The 21220-nt window shown below is 43.6% G+C and overlaps 1 protein-coding gene across 1 annotated transcript in view; it reads left to right on the top strand.

The window, feature by feature from the left end:
* LOC122546735 (uncharacterized) overlaps positions 1 to 21216 on the top strand; it is a 110974-nt gene extending 89758 nt beyond the window's left edge. Inside the window, exons 45-54 of the mRNA XM_087996934.1 lie at positions 354 to 524; positions 10658 to 10756; positions 10882 to 11070; positions 12112 to 12210; positions 13800 to 13916; positions 16008 to 16130; positions 17108 to 17230; positions 18498 to 18620; positions 20346 to 20468; positions 21128 to 21216. Coding sequence (XP_087853060.1) covers positions 354 to 524; positions 10658 to 10756; positions 10882 to 11070; positions 12112 to 12210; positions 13800 to 13916; positions 16008 to 16130; positions 17108 to 17230; positions 18498 to 18620; positions 20346 to 20468; positions 21128 to 21216 — 1256 coding nt within the window. The remainder of the gene's footprint in view (positions 1 to 353; positions 525 to 10657; positions 10757 to 10881; positions 11071 to 12111; positions 12211 to 13799; positions 13917 to 16007; positions 16131 to 17107; positions 17231 to 18497; positions 18621 to 20345; positions 20469 to 21127) is intronic.
* Positions 21217 to 21220: the final 4 nt, after the last annotated feature.

Here is a 21220-nt window from a genome sequence, read left to right as displayed (position 1 = left end):
AAGCACATTTAGATAACTACATGAATAAGACACGTTTGGACAGATATAGGCTAAGCTCAGACAGGTGGAACTAGTTTAGTTTGGGATCATGATTGGCATGGACTGGTTTGGATCGAAGGGTCAGTTTCCATGCTCTATGACTATATGAAGTGATCTTTGATTAGCAGTGAGCTCAAACCCGATAGAAAGGGATGAATGAAAGGGAGTTTTCATTTTCATTTTCATTAAAGTGTAATCTTAGAAACAACAATTTCTTTTCCACCATAAGCACAAATTGCCTTTTCCGCTATGATTATACTTAATATTTTCCATGTTGTGAATAATTTTTTTTCTCTTTTTGGAAATGATTCCAGAATCTCTGAGTTTGACCTCCATCTCCACCACCAGTGCTGTGATCTCCTGGGCCCCTCTTGGGAGTGTGAGTGCTCTGAGGGGCTGCAGTCTGAGCTACTACAGCATTGGGAGCCCCAGCACTGTCCACACTGTCAGCCTCGTCCCAGTCAGTACAGAGGCAGTGATCACAGGTAAGATGGGAAGTCAACTGGCCTTCGTCTCTGTGGACAAGCATTGACGTTCTGTAAAACTTCACAGAACTTTGAAAAAAAACAACTTGTGCCTTTGATGAGCTTGGAAAATGCTAGTGCGTTTTAACCAAACATAATTCATTTTAAAGTTTCATCCCTTTATAATCCAGGAAGTATGGCTGCTGATTGTTGTAACACAAGGAGCAATGAGATAAAGATTTGATCATCTGTTTCATTGATGTTCAGGAAATAACTATTGACCAGGGAGATCTGCCCTGCTCCTCCTTTGATATATGATTGTAAAATCTCCTATTGAGCTGAGAACTGAGTTGAGCCTTTGGTTTATTGTTTCACCTGAAAGCCAGTCCCCCTCTCAATGCTGCACTCGAGTATTATCTGTTACTTTGGACTGAAAGGGAAATGGGAGGTTATGCACTTTGGCAGGAAAAAAAAGAGAAGCTGGCATGTGTTTGAATGGAGAATGACTGCAGAAAGCTACAACACATTGGCAAGTCCTTGTCCATGAATCACAAAATCCTGCAATTCCAAGTTCAGCAGGTAATAGAAAAGGCAATGGAATGTTGGCCTTTATTTCAAAGGCAATGGAGTAACACAGTAGGAAGGTTTTGCTAATGTTTTCAGGGCACTAATCAGACCACAGCTGGAAAACTATGAACACTCACCTTAGTTAAGGGAAGATATTACAACATTGGAGATGATCCCGAGAAGGTTCACTGGGCTGGTACCTTTCTGGAGGGACTGTCTTCTGTGGAGACGTTGACTATGTACTTGTCTGAATATGGAAAAATGAGACTTTATTGAAGCAGACAAGACTCTGACAGGACTTGGCAGGGTAGATGTGAAAAGCCTTTCTCCATTTGTGGAAGAGTATAGGACCTGAGGGCATAATCTCAGAATTCGGGGTCACAGATTTAAAACTGAGATGGGCATGAATTTCTTGTCTCAGAAGGTAGTTATTTATGGCAGAGGGCTGTTGAGGTTGGGATTTCAATCAATGTAGTGGGAGTGAGAGACTTGGAGCAGGAACAGTTCCTAAGTTTCCATCTGGGAACGGGCACCTTGGCACTATACTGCAATACAGTCTGAGAATCTGGCTGAAGGTCATTTTATTCACAGCAAATTTGGGCGGCACGGTGGCACAGTGGTTAGCACTGATGCCTCACAGCACCAGAGACCCGGGTTCAATTCCCGACTCAGATGACTGACTGTGTGGAGTTTGCACGTTCTCCCCGTGTCTGCGTGGGTTTCCTCCGGGTGCTCCGGTTTCCTCCCACTGTCCAAAGATGTGCAGGTCAGGTGAATTGGCCATGCTAAATTGCCCGTAGTGTTAGATAAGGGGTAAATGTAGGGGTATGGGTGGGTTGCACTTCGGCGGGCGGTGTGGACTTATTGGGCCGAAGGGCCTGTTTCCACACTGTAAGAAATCTAATCTAATCTAATCAAATTGACCAGACCTTGTTCTCTGTTGAACTGAATTCATTTTTAATCAAAGGGTCACAGTCTGGTACATGTGACCTCTAACCTTGGGCATGTCATAATTAGTTTAAATTAAAAGTGCATTCAAGACAGCTTTACATTACATTATCATAAGAAATTTAGCAGCTGATTTAAAATCATTGTGAAATTATTGATTTCCCTTGAATATTGAACCTATTAATTCAAGTTTCCGGCAAATCTTTCTCAATTCATGTTGACTGCCACGCCTTAGGGGAGAGAATCAGAAGAGAGTTCCTGCTTCTCAATCTCTTTTTAGCCAATTTATAATTTAGTTTCCAACAACAACCAAGACGATTTATCCTTCAATAAAATCTTCTCCCTGCTGGTTAACAATTTGTGACCTAAAACAAGAGTCGAGCACTGGTTTAAAAGGTCACTGGTGATGTCACTTGTTCTCTACAGCACAGGAAGATTCCAGGTCCTTTCTACAGTCATATCTGTTTAGAGGTCAACCAGAGCCAAGTGTTCTCGGGGTTTCTCAGTATAACATTCCAAGCTCTGAGTTAGAAGGTTGTGTATTCAATCCTACTCCAGAGTTAGGAACATCAAGACTAGGCTGACCCTGCAGTGCAGTACTGAACTGTCAAAGTGCAGATGGGACCAGGGTACCATCAGACCCCTCATCTGATTGTAAAGGCTCCCATGTATTATTACAAAGCAGTGAAGAAATTCAGCTCCTCCATGTGTTGGCCAACACTTAGACTTCAGCTAATACAGTGAGCAGCAATGAGATTAACATCAGGAGTGTGTGTAATGCTATTGTAATAATGTCAGGATGACAGCCTTGTGGTATTATTGCTAGACGATTAATGCCGAACCTCAGCTGATGTTCTGGAGACCCAAATTCAATAAAACCAAATGTCTGTAACAAAGGATTCACTGATGACCATGAAACCATTGTCACTTGTCATAAAAACCCACCTGGTTCACTGATGTCCTTTCAGGAAGGAAATCTCCTATCTTCATCTGGCCTGGCCTCCATGAGACTCCAGACCCACAGGAATGGGGATGACTCTCAGATGCCCTTTTGGGCAAATAGAGATGGGCAATGAATGCTGGCTTAGCCAGTGATGCCCATATCCTGGGAACAAATTTAAAAACAAAACATGGACAGGAACGCAATCTTAAATACAGCGTGAAGAGAATCTATGGGTAGATCAAGCTATAAATATAGTGATCTTGCAGAGAGTTCCCTGGACTCCAGCTACATTAATTTGGGAAACCAAACCGCACTGTAGTGAGAAAACATAGCTCCTTATCGCTACTTTAAATGGGCAAGCGTTTATTAGAAATAGTCACTTTTCACTCTAGATTCTCCAACAAGAGCAGCCATTGTTTCCACATGCATAATGTCATGACCCCTTGGGATTTTATAAGTTTCAATTAAATTACCGTAACCTTCTAAACTCCAGCAAATACAAGGCTAGCCTGTCCAACCGTTTCTGAAAAGGCAATCTGCTCATTCCAGGTATTGTTCTTGTAAACATTCTCTGAACCTCCTCCTATATATTTACACTCTTCCTTCAATAAGGAATTATAAAGTACTCCCAGATGTGGTTTCACCAATGTCCCCTCAAACTGAAGTATAGCGTTACTACTTTTGGATTCAGTTCACTTCCCAGTAAATGATTGAGTGTAGATATTAACAGCTTTCCTATTTACTTGCTGTACGTGCATACCAATCACTTGTGATTTATTCACAAAGATCTGGAGATCTGTCCACATCTGAGAGCTCTGCAGTCTCTCACCATTTAGCCAGCAGGACATTGGTATCGTCATAGTGTTAGTGTTAGTGTTAGGAATCTGGAGACCAAGATTATGTTTTGAGGACACAGGTTCAAATCCAACCAAGACAGATGGTAGAAGTTGAATTCAACAAAAATCTGGAATTAGAAGTCTAAAGATGACTATTGTGGATTGTTGAAAGGAAATTTGTCATCCTCATGCATGTATGTCACTCGATACACACATGGTTGGCTCCTAAAGTCCCTTTGAAATGGTCTCACAAGCTACTCAGTTGTATAGAGATGTTAAAGGGTTAACTTGTTCTGCTGACATTTGAGAAATTAGATGTTGGGGTGTGGGGTGTCTTTCTGTCTTGACAATCTAATCATGTTCTGTAAATACGACAGTTTAAGGAGTAACCTAATTGCACACTGTTTAAAGGAATAATGCAAGGTTTGTGATGGTTTGTAGCTCAAGTTGAGATTTAGTGTGTAGGTTTGCTCACTGAGCTGCAGGTTTGATATCCAGACGTTTCATTACCTGGCTAGGTAACATCATCAGTGGCGACCTCCAAGTGAAGCGAAGCAAAGCTGTTGTCTCCTGCTTTCTATTTATATCTTTCTCGTGGATGGGGTTTCTGGGGTTTGTAGTGATGTCATTTTCTGTTTGTTTTCTGAGGGGTTGATAGATAGTATCTAGATCTATGTGTTTGTTTATGGCATTGTGATTGGAGTGCCAGGCCTCTAGGAATTCTCTGGCATGCCTTTGCTTAGCTTGTCCCAGGATAGATGTGTTGTCCCAGGATAGATGTGTTGTCCCTGTCGAAATGGTGGCTTTTTTCATCCGTGTGTAGGGCTATGAGGGAGAGAGGGTCATGTATGGAATGAGCTGCCTGAGGATGTGGTGGAGGCTGGTACAATTACAACATTTAAGAGGCATTTGGATGGGTATATGAATAGGAAGGGTTTGGAGGGATGCTGTCAGGTGGGACTAGATTGGGTTGGGATATCTGGTCGGCGTGGACAGGTTGGACCGAAGGGTCTGTTTCCATGCTGTACATCTCTATAACTCTATGACAGGCCCATCAGTGGTGCCCACATTATGGTGTACAGTCATGAGGGAATTACTCTCGGTGTCCATGACATTGACTCCAGGCCGAATGACATCTCAAGGCTTCAGGTCAAACATGGGCAAGGAAACCTCCTGCTGGTTACCACGTATCATCTTCACATTGTGTCCTCCCTTCACCTTGAGAATACATTGGATCCTGTTGTATGGCACTATTGCATCGCTAAGTGGATCTAACAAACAGATCAAGCAACTCATGACTTTGGTATTCATGAGGGACTGTTAGCCATCAACAGTAGCAGAATTATATGCCAGCATAATCTCCAAGTTTATGGGCCAGCATATGCCCCTCTCTACCATTACCATCATGCCAGGGGATCAACCCTCATCGAATGAACAGTGTAGGAGGGCATGCTCGGAGCAGTTCCAGACATAGCGAAAAGTGAGATGTCAACCTGGTGAAGCTCCAACACAATACTGCTCAAGTGCCTAACAGCAGAAACTGCAAGTGATAGAGAGCAGAGCAATTCCACAAACAACAGATCCATCCAAGCAACATCCAGTTGTGAATGGTGGTGAAAAATTAAACCGCTCACTGGAGGAGGAGACTCTGTAACTGTCCCCATCATCAATTTTCGTAGAATCCCTACATTGCAGAAAGAGGCCATTTGGCCCATCAAGTCTACATCGACCCTCTGAAAAGCATCTCGCCGAGACTCATCCTGCTCCCCTATCCCCGTAACCCCATATTTACCATGGCCAATCCTATTCTTCGTATCTCTGGACACTATGGCCAGTTTAGCATAGCCAATCCACTTAACTTGCACATCTGTGGACTTTGTGAGGAAGCCAGAGCTCCCAGAGAAAACCCATGCAGACACAGGGAGATGATCTGTATGAAGTTTACACCATCACCCAAGACTAGGATCGATCCCCGGTCCCTGGTACTGTGAGGTAGCTGTGCTAACCACTGAGTCACCGTGCCATCCATGATGGTAGAGCCCAACTCATCATTGCAAAAGATAAAGCTGAAGCATTTGCAATGATACTCAAAAAATGTGCTGAGTGGATGTTCCATTTTAGCCTCCTGCAGAGGTTTCAGCATCACATATGGAAATCTTCAGCCAATTCAATTCACTCCATGTGATATCAAAAAATGGGTTGAGGCATTGGATACTACAATGACTACAGGCCTGACCACATTTCAACAATAGTACTGCAGACCTGTGTTCTAGAGCTTGCTACTCCACAGTTAAGCTCCTTCAGTATAGTTACAACACTGGCAGCTACTTCTCCCAACAGAGTAAAAACATGACCAGATCTGTTAGCACATAGAACATAGAAATGTACAGCACAGAACAGGCCCTTCAGCCTACGATGTTGTGCCGAGGATTAATCCTAATGTAAAATAAAGTAACCTTACCGACACACCCCTCAAATCACTGCTATCCATGTGCATGTCCAGCAGGCACTGAAATGTCCCTCATGACTCTACTTCCATCGCGCCAGCTGGCAACGCATTCCATGCATTCACAACGCTCTGCGCAAAAAACCTACCTCTGACGCCTTCTCTATACCTTCCTACTAATATCTTAAAATTATGACCCCTCATCCCAGTCAATCTTGCCCTGGGGAAAAGTCTCTGACTATTGACTCTATCCAAGCCTCTCATTACCTTGTCTACCTCGATCAGGTCACCTCTCTTCCTCCTTCTCTCCAGAGAGAAAAGTCCAAGCTTAGTCAACCTTCATAAGACAAGCCCTCCAGTCCAGGCCGCATCCTGGTAAACCTTCTTTGCACCCTCTCCAAAGCCTCTGTATCTTTCCTATCATAGGATGACCAGAACTGGACACAATATTCCAAGTGTGAACTCACCAGGGAGTTGTAGAGCTGTTGCAAAACCTTGCAGATCTTAAACACGATCCCCCTGTTAATGAAAGCCAAAATACCATAAGCTTTCTTAACAACTGTACACCAAAGCAGGACAAAACCAACCCAGTCAGTTACCAGAGTTCAGTCATCTCCGCTCCAGGATATCTCTGCAGGGGTTCCTCAGGGAAATGTCTGAGGTCCAACCATCTTCAGCTATTTCATCCATGCCCTTCCCTCCATCAGAAGGCCAGATGTTGGGATGTTCACAGATGATTGCACAATGTTCAGCACTGTTTGCGACTCCTCACATACTGAAACAGTATGACCAAATGCAGCAATATCTGGACAACATCCAGTCTCAGCCCTGGGCTGAAAAGCAGAAAGTAACATTCACACTACAGAAACGCCAGGCACTGTTCATCTCCAATAAGGGACAATCTAACCACAGCCCTATGAAATTCAGTGACGTTACCATTACTGAATTTCCCCAGTATCAACATCCTGGTGAGTTACCGTGACCAGAAACTCAGCTGGTCTCACCACATAAATACTGTTGCAATAAGAGCAGGTCAGAAGCTCGGAATACTGCAATGTGTAACTCACCGCCTGACTCCACAAAAGGTTGTCTATAAGGCGCAAGTCAGGAATATTCTGCACCTGCCCGGATGACAGTCATTCCAACAGCATTTACGAAGCTTGACACGATCCAGGATTAAGTACCCCACTTAATTAGTACCACACACACACAAACATCCACTCTCTCTCCTACTGATACTCAGCAGTAGCAGTGTGCACTACCTACAAAATGCACAACAGAAATCCACCAAGGCTCCTTCCACAGCATCTTCCAAATCTACAACCACTTCCGTCAAGAAGGACAAGGACAGCAGATACATGGGAACATTGATGTTGCAAATTCCTCTCCAAGCCAATCACCATCTTGACTTCATAGAATCCCAAAACAGGCCCTTCGGCCCAACAAGTCCACACAGACCCTGTGCAGAGTAACCCATCCAGACCCATCCTATATTTACACCCGACTAATGCACCTAACTTACACATCCCTGAACACTATCGGCAATTTAGCATGGCCAATTCACCGAATCTGCACACCTTTGGATTGTGGGAGGAAACTGGAGCACCCGAGGAAACCCATGCAGACACGGGAAGAATGTGCAAACTCCATGCTGACAGTTTCCCGAGGCTGGAATCGAACCCAGGTCCCTGGTGCTGTGAGGCAGCAGTGCTAACCACTGAGCCACTGTGACTCGGAAATATATTGCTTCAGTTCCTTCAGTGTTGCTGGTACATAATCCTGGAATTCCCTCCCGAAGGGCATTGTGGGTCTACCTACAGCAGATGTACTACAGCAGTTCAAGGAAGCAGCTCACCGACTTTTTTTTTAGATTAGATTACTTACAGTGTGGAAACAGGCCCTTCGGCCCAACAAGTCCACACCGCCCCGCCGAAGCACAACCCACCCATACCCCTACATGTACCCCTTACCTAACACTACGGGCAATTTAGTATGGCCAATTCACCTGACCTGCACGTCTTTGGACTGTGGGAGGAAACCGGAGTACCCGGAGGAAACCCACGCAGACACGGGGAGAACGTGCAAACTCCACACAGTCAGTCGCCTGAGGCGGGAATTGAACCCGGGTCTCTGGCGCTGTGAGGCAGCAGTGCTAACCACTGTGCCACCGTGCCACCCACCTCTTTCTCAAGGACTTCTTAAGGACACCAAGGGATAAGGACTAAATGTGGCCCAGCCAGCACCACCCACACCCCATGAATGAATAAATCAAAAAGACTGTTTTTCATTCTTCCTACTAAAATGGACAGGTTCAAATTCTCCCACATTATACTCAGTTTGCGCAATCCGTGCTCCTTTTAACCTCGACTGTCCTCTTCACAGTTTACTTTCTTGCTCATCCTTGTGTCCCATGTATATTTAGCAACTATACCTTTCATCCTTTTAGCAAGGTGCCTGTATACATTGTAGAAAGTGGAGGTCCCAGCAATATCTCTTGACACCACTCATTACATCTTGAGTCAGGAGTGACAATCAAACAACACGGAGAATGGCCTCAGCAGAGTACAACAGTGCAGAGGAGCAAAGTGACAACCAGCACCAAACTGCAGTGAAAGGTTAAAAGCCCAAACATGACCAATGGTGCAGCGAAACTGAGTTAGAGAACACAGAGAACTTGGAATGATGGGAGCAAAACCACAACAATTGAGATCATATAAGATTGAAACCAACTCTAGGATTATAAGAAGGAATTTTCATGCAACACTATCATTCAACAAGAAACCAATAGAGACTCTGGCATATTCCTCAGAAGGAGCAGAACATTAGAAGCTGGGCAGCCATGCAGGAGAAGAATGTACACTGACTGAAGAGAGGAGAACTTCCAAGAGCTCTGCATAAAAACAGCAGCAAAACAGGCAGATTAGTCAGAGCACTTCAAGGACTGATCCTGTGTGACACTTTGTGAGGAGGTGTTGAGGTAGAGGAAATGTGGGTTAATGGGATTGACATCAGAGCATGCATAATGATGGTGTAAATGATGTTAGTCAGATGATCATATTGAGTTTACTGGAAGTGAACAGAAGTGTTACACCAGTGTGAAGAGACTTCGTGAATCATTTCAGTTGTAAATTAAGACTTCTTGCCAATGTCTTAATAAATTCTAGCAGCATTACTTTAGTCTCCCAAAGAGATGTCACCTAAGAAAATAAACCCCACCACAGCAGGTTATCTGATCATTACCTCATTGCTGTTTCTGTATCCTTGATGTGTGCTCCTTGATTGCCTCAGCTCCTTCGCTGTGACTGTGAATCCACTTGAGCAGTGCATCATTGGGATGTGCTGCAGTTATGGAAGGGGTCATAGAGATGGAAGTTTTTGCTGCTGACAGAAATCCTGGAATCAGCCCCACTGGCCCCAAGTGAAAGGGAGGAAAGTCCATCCATGGATCCTGCTCCAACTGTGGAGGATTTGGTATCATGGGTCAAACACGTGTAAAGGCCCTAGGACCACTTATTGAAGGGTGACTGAATCATTGCCCAGTAAGGGAGGTGACCTGATATTGAAATTTACCCGCAGAGGAAGAGAGGTCAAGGGTTAGACATTGTTTTCCAATGTGGCTGAAAGTGCGGGAGACCCAACACAAAGCAGGTCATTGCTGTAAATCAGAAAAACTGATTGCGGAGAAAAAGACTGACTGATCATTTTAAAAACAGAAGCTGAGATTGGTAGCTTTTGTATTCTTGAGCAACACACCCTGCCCTGATCCCTACCCCTTGTTAAAGCAGAATGTTCAATAACTGGTTCTAACATCCCTGTGACATCCAGAAAAATAACCTGCAGTGTCGGCCAGTCACCTAGTAAACGTGGGTGGGTGGTTCCCAGGCTACACTGGGAAGTATTGCGGGTGGCACGGTGGCTCAGTGCTTAGCACTGCTGCCTTATAGCGTCAATGACATGGTTTCAATTCCATCGGACGACTGAAGTTTACACATTGTTCCCATGTCTGCGTGGGTTTCCTCTGTGTGCTCCGGTTTCCTCCCACAGTCCAAATATGTGCAGGAGAGGTGGATTGGCTATGCTAAATTGTCCCATAGGGTTCAGGGATGTGTAGGTAACCGGATTAGCCATGGGAAATGCCTGGTTACAGGGATAGGGTTGGGGGGATGAATCTGGGTGGGAAGCTGATTATGTTTCGACACTGTAGGGATTCTATATTTAAAAATATCTATAAGAAGCACAGCACTGATGTCGGGCCAGTCACTCGACCTATAAACAGGGTAATGGTTAATGTTAATTGTGTGGGAGCCTTGAATAGGAGAAAAAAGCTTGAGAGAAAAACAGTGAATTGCTTACTTGAGTGAATTATTACCACGGTATTCTGGTTTTTGTACTAACCATGAGTATTTCTTTGCAGGGTTGGATCCAGACACCACTTACATCATGTCCATTGTGTGTCACTCCCTCTTAAACCAGACACTCAGCTCCAAGCCACTTAATGTCACTACTCTCCCATGTATGTATTTACACATTTTATCATCAGTCTAAAGTTGTCTCTCTCTCTCTCTCTCTCTCGCTCTCTCTCTCTCTCAGAACTAACCCGTTTTCCTCACTCTGACTGAGGCTCTGTTTTATTGGCAGCATCGAGATACCTCAGCAACATACAGGCTTCCCATATAACCTCATCGACTGCTGTGATTGGCTGGGATCTACATCCAACAGACACTGTCCTGGTGGACTCCTACTCCATTAGCTATCGTCCTTATGGTACTGACAGACCTAAGAAGACTATAATTGCTTTCCCTCCGAATACCAGTGTGATCCTCACAGGTAGGGACATTGTGAATGTGGAATGAAATGTGAGATTGAGACCCACAGATCTTTAGACTTGACAATCTCAAATCTGCTTGTATTTTCTGCTGAGCTTGGGACAGAAATGCAGGCGATGAACAATTTTGGAGAATAAGTGAGTGGAAAGCAGGGTCGCATAGAAGAAGGATGCTCAATACATAAAAGATCAAACTCTAAAAAGATTTATAACCATGAAGATTTTAGTGCGCCATTGAGAACATTGGCTTGGGAAGAGTGTGGTTCAGCAAAAAGACAAAAGTGGGGCTGGAACAGTTACCTCAAGACCTGCAGCAAGATTAGCTGCTTGGACACATCTGGTGATAGGTATGAGAGTGATGGCCCCATTACAATTATAAACAGCATCCCCATTTCAATCAATGCCTATCTGATGTCCTATAAGGTGCTAGCTTCGAAATCATCGGAGTTATCACTGTAAAGGAGAACCTGTTCAGCTCTTTATGACCATGTTGGCATTCTTTGAACATGTCAGATTGTGAAATCAGAGTTGCGTTAAATCTGGAATTAAATTAATGACAACCATGCAACCACTATGAAAGTCACACACACTCATTTGGTTCACTAATGTCCTTCAGAAAAGGATATGTCTCATCTTTACCCAATCTGACCTTCAAATGACTCCAAACACAAAGCAAGCTAGTTGACTCTTAACTTCCCTCTGAAATGCCTTCGTAAGCCACTCAGTTCAAAGGTACTAAGGGATGGGCAATGAATACCTGCCCAGCCAGCAATGCCCACAATCCCCGAACAACGAGGCCTAAAGACCAACTGACCCAGCCATTCACCCTGGCCATCTTCCTTCCATTCCTTTTATAAGAGACAATTGAATCTGTTTCAACCACACGGTTAGTTTGGTACATGCCAGAACCTAAACACACACTGTGTAAATGAGCAAGTGTTTACTCTTGTTGCCTTTGCTTCTTTTGCTGTTTATGTTCTGCTGGTCTCCATTTTAAAATGGAATCCATGTCACTAATGAACCTCATTACCTGCCTTGAACAGATCTCAGTGAATCAACTCCCTACATCGTAACAGTTTCTGTCAGAACATTCTCTGGAGAAGAGGACACTAGTTTGGCATTGCATTTTAAAACCAAAGGTTGTAAGTATTTCAAACATGTTTAATTATAAATTGGTTTGAAATTGAAAGAATTGTTTGAATAACTGACATTGAAAATTCCCTGGAAAAATCAACCCATTTCTGTACTTTAGTATACATTGTGAGGAAAATACAATCTCTGAGAGTTTGATTCACCCTGTCACCTTCCTTATGTGCATAACTAGATTTATCCTTTGCAAAAATCAGCAGGGCCATTAAAATGGTGAAATTATAGCTTTCTGACCTGTACCTTGTTGGGACTTGTTCAATCCATGAAAGGGATCAAACTCTTAGAGAAACAATAAACATGAGCAACAATCAGTTTTTTTTGAGTTTGTTATGAGGCAACTGAGACTGATGACCAGAGTAAACCTGTTGATGTCATGTGACAAGGCATCACAGTCTTGCCGGAAAATGGAAGCCCATGGATTAAAAAGGATGGTGATAGGATGGATACAAAGTTGAATGACAGGAAACAGAGAGTAGAGATCAACAATTGTTTGTTGGATCGCAGGAAGGTATATAGTGGGGATCTTGGGGATCAGGACTATTACATTTTCCTGAAACAAACAAATGATCTATAATAGGATGGACAGTGAATAATTTCCAAACTTGCAGCAGACCTGAACTTTGGGACCATGAGGAAGGTACTGATAGATTTCAAGTAAATAGACAGCTGATGCAATGTGTCAACCAATGTTGCTGACACCTTATTACAGAGGTATGTGAAGTGATCGATTTTGCGAGGAAGAATGAGGATAATTAATATGAATTAAATGATACGCTAAAAGGAGCGCAGGAGCAAATTATCGAATGTGGTGGTCAAGTTGCAAATTTGGTTCAAACGTCTTATGAGATCCTGGGCTTTATATGAGAAGGCATGGAGTACAAAAGGAAGGTAGATATGATGACCCTATTACACAGACTGGTTTGCAGCAATTGCAGAATTGTCTGCAATTCTGGAGAGTGCATATTTACAAGGCAGAGTTCAGAAGGATACATGGGAATTATTCAGATGATGAAAGACATCAGTTAAAAGGATCAGTTGAAGAAGCCAAGCCTGTTCTCCATGGGGAAAAGAGAAAATTCAGAGGAGATTGGATGGAGATGTTGACAATCATGAGAAAAAATATTTTTATTCAGGAAGTGATCATGATCTGAAAAGCTTTCCCTGAAAGTGTGCAGTAGATTCATTTGTGCCCTCCAAATGGTATATGGATAAACGTCAGAACAGAGCGTTATTGCAGGGCGACAGACAACAGACAAGAGGAATGAGACAAGCATTAATACTAACGTAATCTTATTGGGAACTGGGACAGGCTAAGTGCACCGATCCCTGAATTGTAACCATTCTGAGATTTTAAATTAGCCCTGAGACAACTGAGTGTTCCGTAGATCTCAGTCTGAAAGAGTGAAAACTGCATGGTATATTTAAAATCCACAAGGTTTTGGTTTTCTTCTGTAATTACCTATATCTCGCCCTCGTTATTCATGCACTTTATGAAATATACTTTTGGTATCTGAGTCCCACAACTGAGAGTGGCACAATGCAGCTACACTGTGTGTTCACCTCATTTGTTTTCTGCTTTCAGTGATTAACGTGTGCCTGAGCAATCCGTGTGGAGCCAATGCCTCCTGTATCCAGCAGGACGGAAGCTTCAGATGCTCCTGTGGGACTGGCTACACCTGGAATGGATCTGTCTGTACAGGTGTGTGATGGGGATCAGTGAACCCAGTGGGGAAAGAACTGAACACACTGCCTCCATATCAGACTGGAGACTGTGTTACATCCCCAAAGGGGGAGGGGTGGGTTCATTGATCAAGTTGTGGAATTTACTTTGTTTTTGAGGGAAAGTTTTTCCTGAAAAGTGACTGTCCTTACCTTCAAACATTAAGAATTGCTCATGTCATCAGATGCATTTCGCTACAAAATATCCAGATTAAGAGAGTTTAACAGAATTTGGAAAATACAACTGGGGGGTGAATGGAGGGGTGGCTGTCCTCAATCCGGCCTAATTCTGTCCTCACTCTGTGTTTACACACAAGGACCTTCCACTTTGATTCATTGGACACCAATCAGGAGTCGGCATTATCAATGATTTCCCATCACCATCCATCAGAGCTGCCAGCCCTTCTAACACCCAGCCACTCTCCGCACGGATCTCAGTATCGAGTGAGAATGGGAACTGGGGGCAATCTGACCTGGACATTTAATGGTTTACTACCCGAGCTGTTTACCCAGTAAATGAACAGAGGGATCAGTTCATCATTTATAAGGGTCATGTGGTTGAAGGCTATGTCTGTGTCTTTATAGAAAGTTTCAGATTCACAAAGCTGTGATCCTCCAATGAACCCCTCCTTTCTAAACCCTCAGATGTGAATGAATGTGAAAGTGGAAGCCATGACTGTCACAGCTCAGCCTCCTGTTTCAACAGCCCCGGCTCTTTCCAATGTGTGTGTGAGGCTGGCTACACTGGAGATGGGAGGAACTGTACAGGTAACAAGTGTTGCATTATCTGGATGACACCACTTCCTCGCCTGCTTCTGTTTGTTAGGATCTGTGCTTAGTACAGGGATTATTGTCTGGACATATTTGCAATCCATAACCATGACTTGACTGAGGGAATTGAGTGTAACACAGGGACACAGAGTTGTACACCACGGAATCTGACCATTCAGTCCAACTTGCCCATGTCGACCCGATATCCTAAATTAATCTATTCCCATTTGCCAGCATTTGGCCTATATCACTCTAAATCTTTCCTCATGATGTACCCATCCAGATGCCTTTTAAATGTTGTATTTGTACCCGCCTCCAACACTTCCTCTGATAGTTCATTCTGTACATGCACCACCCTCTGCATGAAAAAGTTGCCCAAGGTCTCTTTTATGTCATCTCTCATGTTAAACATATGCTGTCTATTTCTTGACTCCCCTATCCTGGGGCATGGATAGAGTAAGTAGACAAAGTCTTTTCCCTGGGGTGGGGGAGTCGAGAACGAGAAGCGTGGGTTTAAAGTGAGAGGGGAAAGATATAAAAGGGACCTAAGAGGCAACTTTTTCATGCAGAGGGTGGTGCGTGTATGGAATGAGCTGCCAGAGGAAGTGGTAGAGGCTGGTGCAATGACATCATTTAAACTACATGATGTCTGGATGTGTACATGAATAGTAAGGGTTGAGAACGATATGGGCCAAATGCTGGCAAATGGGACTAGATAAGGTTAGGATATCTAGTCGGCATGGACAAGTTGGACAGAAGCATCTGTTTCCATGCTGTACATCTCTATGACTCTACGACCCAATCCATGCTCCTCAACCTTTTATAGATGTCCATAAGATCACCCCTCAGCCTCTGAAACTGCCGGGAAAATAGCCCCAGACTTTTCAAGCTCAAACCTTCCAACCGTGACAACATCCTTGTAAATCTTTTCTGTACCCATTTCAAGTTTAATAATATTTTTCCTATACCAGGGAAACCAAAATTGAACGCAATATTCCAAAAGTGGCCTAACTAATGTCCTGTATACCTGCAACATGACATTCCCAACTCCTATAATCAATGTTAAATGTTGTCGATGATACTGAGTTTAGTTGTGAAATAACTGTTGAAGAAGGTATCAGGTGATAGCAGAGGGGTATGGATACATGGAAGAAATGGGCAAGAATCTGACCAGTGTTTCTGTGAAGGATGTTTCTCTCATGTCATGTGACCAGGCTTAAATCTGAGGTTGTTTCTATAGCAAGCTTCAGATTCACCAAGCTGGAAACCTCCAGTGAATTCTTAATTTTCTGACCCCCAGATGTGAATGAATGTGAAAGTGGAAGCCACGACTGTCACAGCTCGGCCTCCTGTTTCAACAGCCCCGGCTCTTTCCAGTGTGTGTGTGAGGCTGGTTACACTGGGGATGGGAGGAACTGTACAGGTAACTGGTGTTGCAGTATCACGATGACACCACTTCCTCTCTTGTTTCTGTTTGTTACGAAATGTGCTTAGTGCAGGGATTATTATTTAGATGTGTTTGCAATCTATGACTTAACTGAGGGGATTGAGTGTCACGTAGGGTCACAGAGTTCTACAGCACTGAAACAGACCCTTCAGTCCAACCCATCCATGCCAACCAGATATGCTAAATTCATCTGTTCCCATTTGCCAACATTCGGCCCAAACCTATTTCAATCCTTCCTATTTATGAACCCATCCAGACGCTTTTAAATTTTGTTTTGTACCTGTCTCCACCACTTCCCCGGCAGCTCATTCCAGACATGCACCACACTCTGCGTGGAAAAAGTTGTCCCTGAGGTCCCCTCTATGTCTTCTCTCACCTTAAACCTATGCCTTCTCTGTTTTGACTCCCCGACCCTGGGAAAAAGACATGGACTATTCACCTCATCCGTACCCCTCATGATTTTATAAACCTCCATTTTCTCACCGCTCAGCCTCTGAGACTCCAGGGCAAACCGCGCCAGCCGATTCAGCCTCTTCCTATAGCTCAAACTCTACAAGCATGGCAACCTCCTTGTAAATCTTTTCTGCACCCATTCATGTTTAATAATATCCTTCCTATAGCATGGAGACCAGAACTGAATGCAGTCTTGTCAAAGTGGCCAAATCAATGTAATGTACAACTGCAACATGACATCCCAACTCTTAAACACAATGTTAAATTTTGTTGATGATACGGAGTTGAGTTCTGAAAGAAGTGCTGAAGATGTTATAAAAAGACAGCAGAGGGGTATAGACAGATGGAAGGAATGGGCAAGAATCTGTGCACAGTTTCTGCGGAGGAGTTTTCTCCCAAGCATCAAGTGACCAAGCTTAAAGCTGGGGCTGTATCTTTAACGAGTTTCAGATTCACAAAGCTGGGAACCTCCAGTGAATTCTTCCTTTTCTGATCCCCAGATGTGAATGAATGTGAAAGTGGAAGCCACGACTGTCACAGCTCGGCCTCCTGTTTCAACAGCCCCGGCTCTTTCCAATGTGTGTGTGAGGCTGGTTACACTGGAGATGGGAGGAACTGTACAGGTAAATGATAATGAACCTTCCTATTCCCGTTTCCATCTTCATTATGTCCTGGTTAATTCTTTAGGTATTACCCTTTAATTTTATCCTCAATCTCTGGAAATCTCTTCCAGTCTGGAATGGGGATCATATCCAGAAGCACTTTGATCTCTGAGACATTACTGTTCACTGACTGAACCCATTGAGTTACAGGGACTGAGTTACGACTCTTTCAGCCTCATTTTCCAGTGTTCCAAATGCCCACTCTTCCCTCTCTATTAAGTATCTAACAAAGAAAACCTCTTGTCGTCTTCTTTTATATTATTCACTACCTTGACCTCCTCATTCATCTTCTCTAACCTTATGACTTTATTAATTATCCTCTGCTGGCTTTTAAAGCCAATCCAATCATCTGGCTTTCCACTGATTATCTTCACTTTATATTCTTTTATGCTGTCCCTGACTTCCCTTGTCAGCCCTGGTTGCCTCATCCTCCCCTGGATATGTTTCTTCTTCCTTGGGATGAAGTTCTGCTGTGTCTCTCTTGAGTTACCCACAGAATCTCCCGCCATAACCTACTCATTTGTATCTGCCAGAGCAGGTGTGCTGTCTGTCTGAAGAGGACACTCTGTGATTTTACACTCCTCTATTCTCGCAATCCCTCACAGGTTTGTTGTGCAAGAGAAAAATAATTCACGCCTTCACCTTGGTGGAAATAAAAATCTTCAGGGTTACAAGTGTTAGCAGCTTCCAATAACTCTTCCTTCCTTCCTAACCCTCAGATGTGAATGAATGTGAAAGTGGAAGCCATGACTGTCACAGCTCGGCCTCCTGTTTCAACAGCCCCAGCTCTTTCCAATGTGTGTGTGAGGCTGGTTACACTGGGGATGGGAGGAACTGTACAGGTAACTGGTGTTACATTAACACCACAACACCACTTACTCTCCTGCTTCTGTTTATTGCAATATGTGCTTCGTGCAGGGATTATTATCTGGACTTACTTACAATCTATCTTCACAACCTAACCGAGGCGATTGAGTATAAAATGTTGAGGTTTGCTGATAATAGGGAGTTTAGTCGTGAAACAACTGTTGAAGAAGATATAAAGTGACAGCAGAGGGATATGTACAGATGGAGGGAATGGGTAAGATTCTGTCCAGAGTCTCTGCAGAGGATTTTTCTCATTTGAGTCACACAGCCAAGCTTAAATCTGATGCTGTATCTGTAGAAAGTTTCGGATTCACGAAACTCAACATGCAACAATGGAACTTTCCTTTCTTTTGATCTCCAGATGTGAATGAATGTGAAGGTGGAAGCCATGACTGTCACAGCTCAGCCTCCTGTTTCAACAGCCCCGGCTCTTTCCAATGTGTGTGTGAGGTTGGCTACACTGGAGATGGGAGGAATTGCACAGGTACCTCATACTGAAACAGTAGCACAGTAAATGTCGCTAATCCCCTACTCACATTCATTTGAATTCCCAATTGGTGGAAGTTTCTTCGAATCTAGTTGAGGGTCTCTTAATTTCTCTCATGTAACTGTTATCAACTCGTATCATCTGAGTTATTGAGTAGATCTTCGTGATCATTCTAAAATGTTCGGGAATAAAGAATTTTCCATAAACCCTGATGGTTGTGCAATCGCTTCAGCCATTATTCATGATACCAAATAAAAACTTATGTTTGTCCTGAAGACAGGGAAACTGAGCAATAAATTAATATGCAACCAAAACTGTTATGGTTATTCACTTTTGGCAATTAAGGTCCCAATGTTTCTGTCCCCACTGTGATAAACAATAGTTGCGAAAAGCCTACTCTGTTATATCCATATCTAGTTGTCTCAGACTCATTGAATTTAGCTCTTCCTATCCAGGACCTATAATTAGATTAGATTACTTACAGTGTGGAAACAGGCCCTTCGGCCCAACAAGTCCACACCACCCCGCCGCAGCGCAACCCACCCATACCCCTACATTTACCCCTTACCTAACACTACGGGCAATTTAGCATGGCCAATTCACCTGACCTGCACATGTTTGGACTGTGGGAGGAAACCGGAGCACCCGGAGGAAACTCACGCAGACACGGGGAGAACGTGCAAACTCCACACAGTCGCCTGAGGCTGGAATTGAACCCGGGTCTCTGGCGCTGTGAGGCAGCAGTGCTAACCACTGTGCCACCGTGCCGCCCACCTCTTTCTCAAACTGTGGCTTTCCACAGAGAAGGGGAAGAAAAATAATGAACTTTGCAGGGGAGAATTTGAGGCTGTTCTTCAACATGCAATTTGATTTTCCCAAAACTTCACATTTTTGTTTTGAGCTGCAGTGATTGACGTGTGCCTGAGCAATCCGTGTGGAGCCAATGCCTCCTGTATCCAGCAGGACGGAAGCTTCAGATGCTCCTGTGGGACTGGCTACACCTGGAATGGATCTGTCTGTACAGGTGTGTGATGGGGATCAGTGAACCCAGTGGGGAATGACCTGAACACACTGTTTCCATAGCAGACTGGAGACTTGGACATGTTGCTAGTTCTAGAATAATGAAGGAATAATTAGGAAGTCTAGCAGAAGTCCAGGATTCCCTCAAAATAAGACATCTGATTGCCATTTGTTGTTGAAGCTACGATATTGAATGCGACTCACTGGACATAAGAAATACGGAAGTGACATGTTTGCCAAGTGTTGAACTGAGGAGTAGGAGTGGAAATTTAAATCCCACCCTTTCCCAGTTCCTGCATTCCCATCCATGGGTGTGATTGAACTTAAGCACAAATGTGATGGAATGCAGTAGAATTGTTGCAGCAAGAGCTACAAAATGATCTGAGGGGATCATTCCCATGACGACCTGACAGACTATCAATCAGCCTGTACACCATTCTATTACAGTGCACAATTCTCTGTCAGGGAAGAGTGAAGATACAACAATAATAACCCGCAATTTCAATGCACCAACCCACAAAATGGCAGGGCCACAGCTGTCAGAATAGGGATCACTTTTGATTTACTTGTGCCTGTTTCATAAAAGATTATTCTCCAATTGACAGGTTTTTCCATCCTGAATCTGAGTGTGCAACAGCAGAACGTTTCTGATTGACAAAGCTTTGTTTGAAACCATGAATTCTTCTGTTGTTTGATCCTCAGATGTGAATGAATGTGAAAGTGGAAGCCACGACTGTCACAGCTCGGCCTCCTGTTTCAACAGCCCCGGCTCTTTCCAATGTGTGTGTGAGGCTGGTTACACTGGAGATGGGAGGAGTTGTACAGGTAAATGATAATGAACCTTCCCAGTTATGGATACTCCCTTTTCCATCTTTATTCTGTCCTGGTTAATTCTTTAGGTATTACCCTTTAATTTTATCCTCAATCTCTGGGAATCTCTTCCAGTCTGGAATGGGGATTATATCCAGAAGCTCCTTGATTTGTGAGACATAACTGTTCACTGCGTGAACCCTTTGAGTTACAGGGACTGAGTTACGACTCCTTCAGCCTCATTTTCCAGTCTTCCAAATGTCCACTCTTCCCTTTCTATTAAGTATCTAACAAAGAAAGCCTCTTGTCATCTTCTTTTATATTATTCACGACCTTGACCTCCTCTTTCATCTTCTCTAATCTTATGCTTAATTAGTTATCCTCTGCTGGTTTTTAAAGGCATCCTAATCATCTGGCTTTCCACTGATCATCTTCACTTTCTATGCTTTTGCATTTATGCTGTCCCTGACTTCCCTTGTCAGTTATGGTTGCCTCATCCTCCCCTGAATATGTTTCTTCTTCCTTGGGATGAATTTCTGCTGTGTCTCTCTTGACTTACCTGCAGAAACTCCTGCCATAACCTACCCATTTGTATCTGCCAGAGCAGGTGCGCTGTCTGTCTGAAGAGGACACTCTGTGATTTTACACTCCTCTATTCTCGTAATCCCTCACAGGTTTGTTGTGCAAGAGGAAAGTAGTTCACGCCTTCATCTTGGTGGAAATAAAAATCCTAAGGATTACAAATGTTAGCAGCTTCCAATAACTCT

Source organism: Chiloscyllium plagiosum, unplaced genomic scaffold (genome assembly GCF_037043375.1).
Source record: "Chiloscyllium plagiosum isolate Xiang-an unplaced genomic scaffold, Cpla_swu_hap1 HiC_scaffold_19, whole genome shotgun sequence".
NCBI classification, from domain to species: domain Eukaryota; kingdom Metazoa; phylum Chordata; class Chondrichthyes; order Orectolobiformes; family Hemiscylliidae; genus Chiloscyllium; species Chiloscyllium plagiosum.
This window is presented reverse-complemented; position numbering and strand designations above follow the sequence as displayed.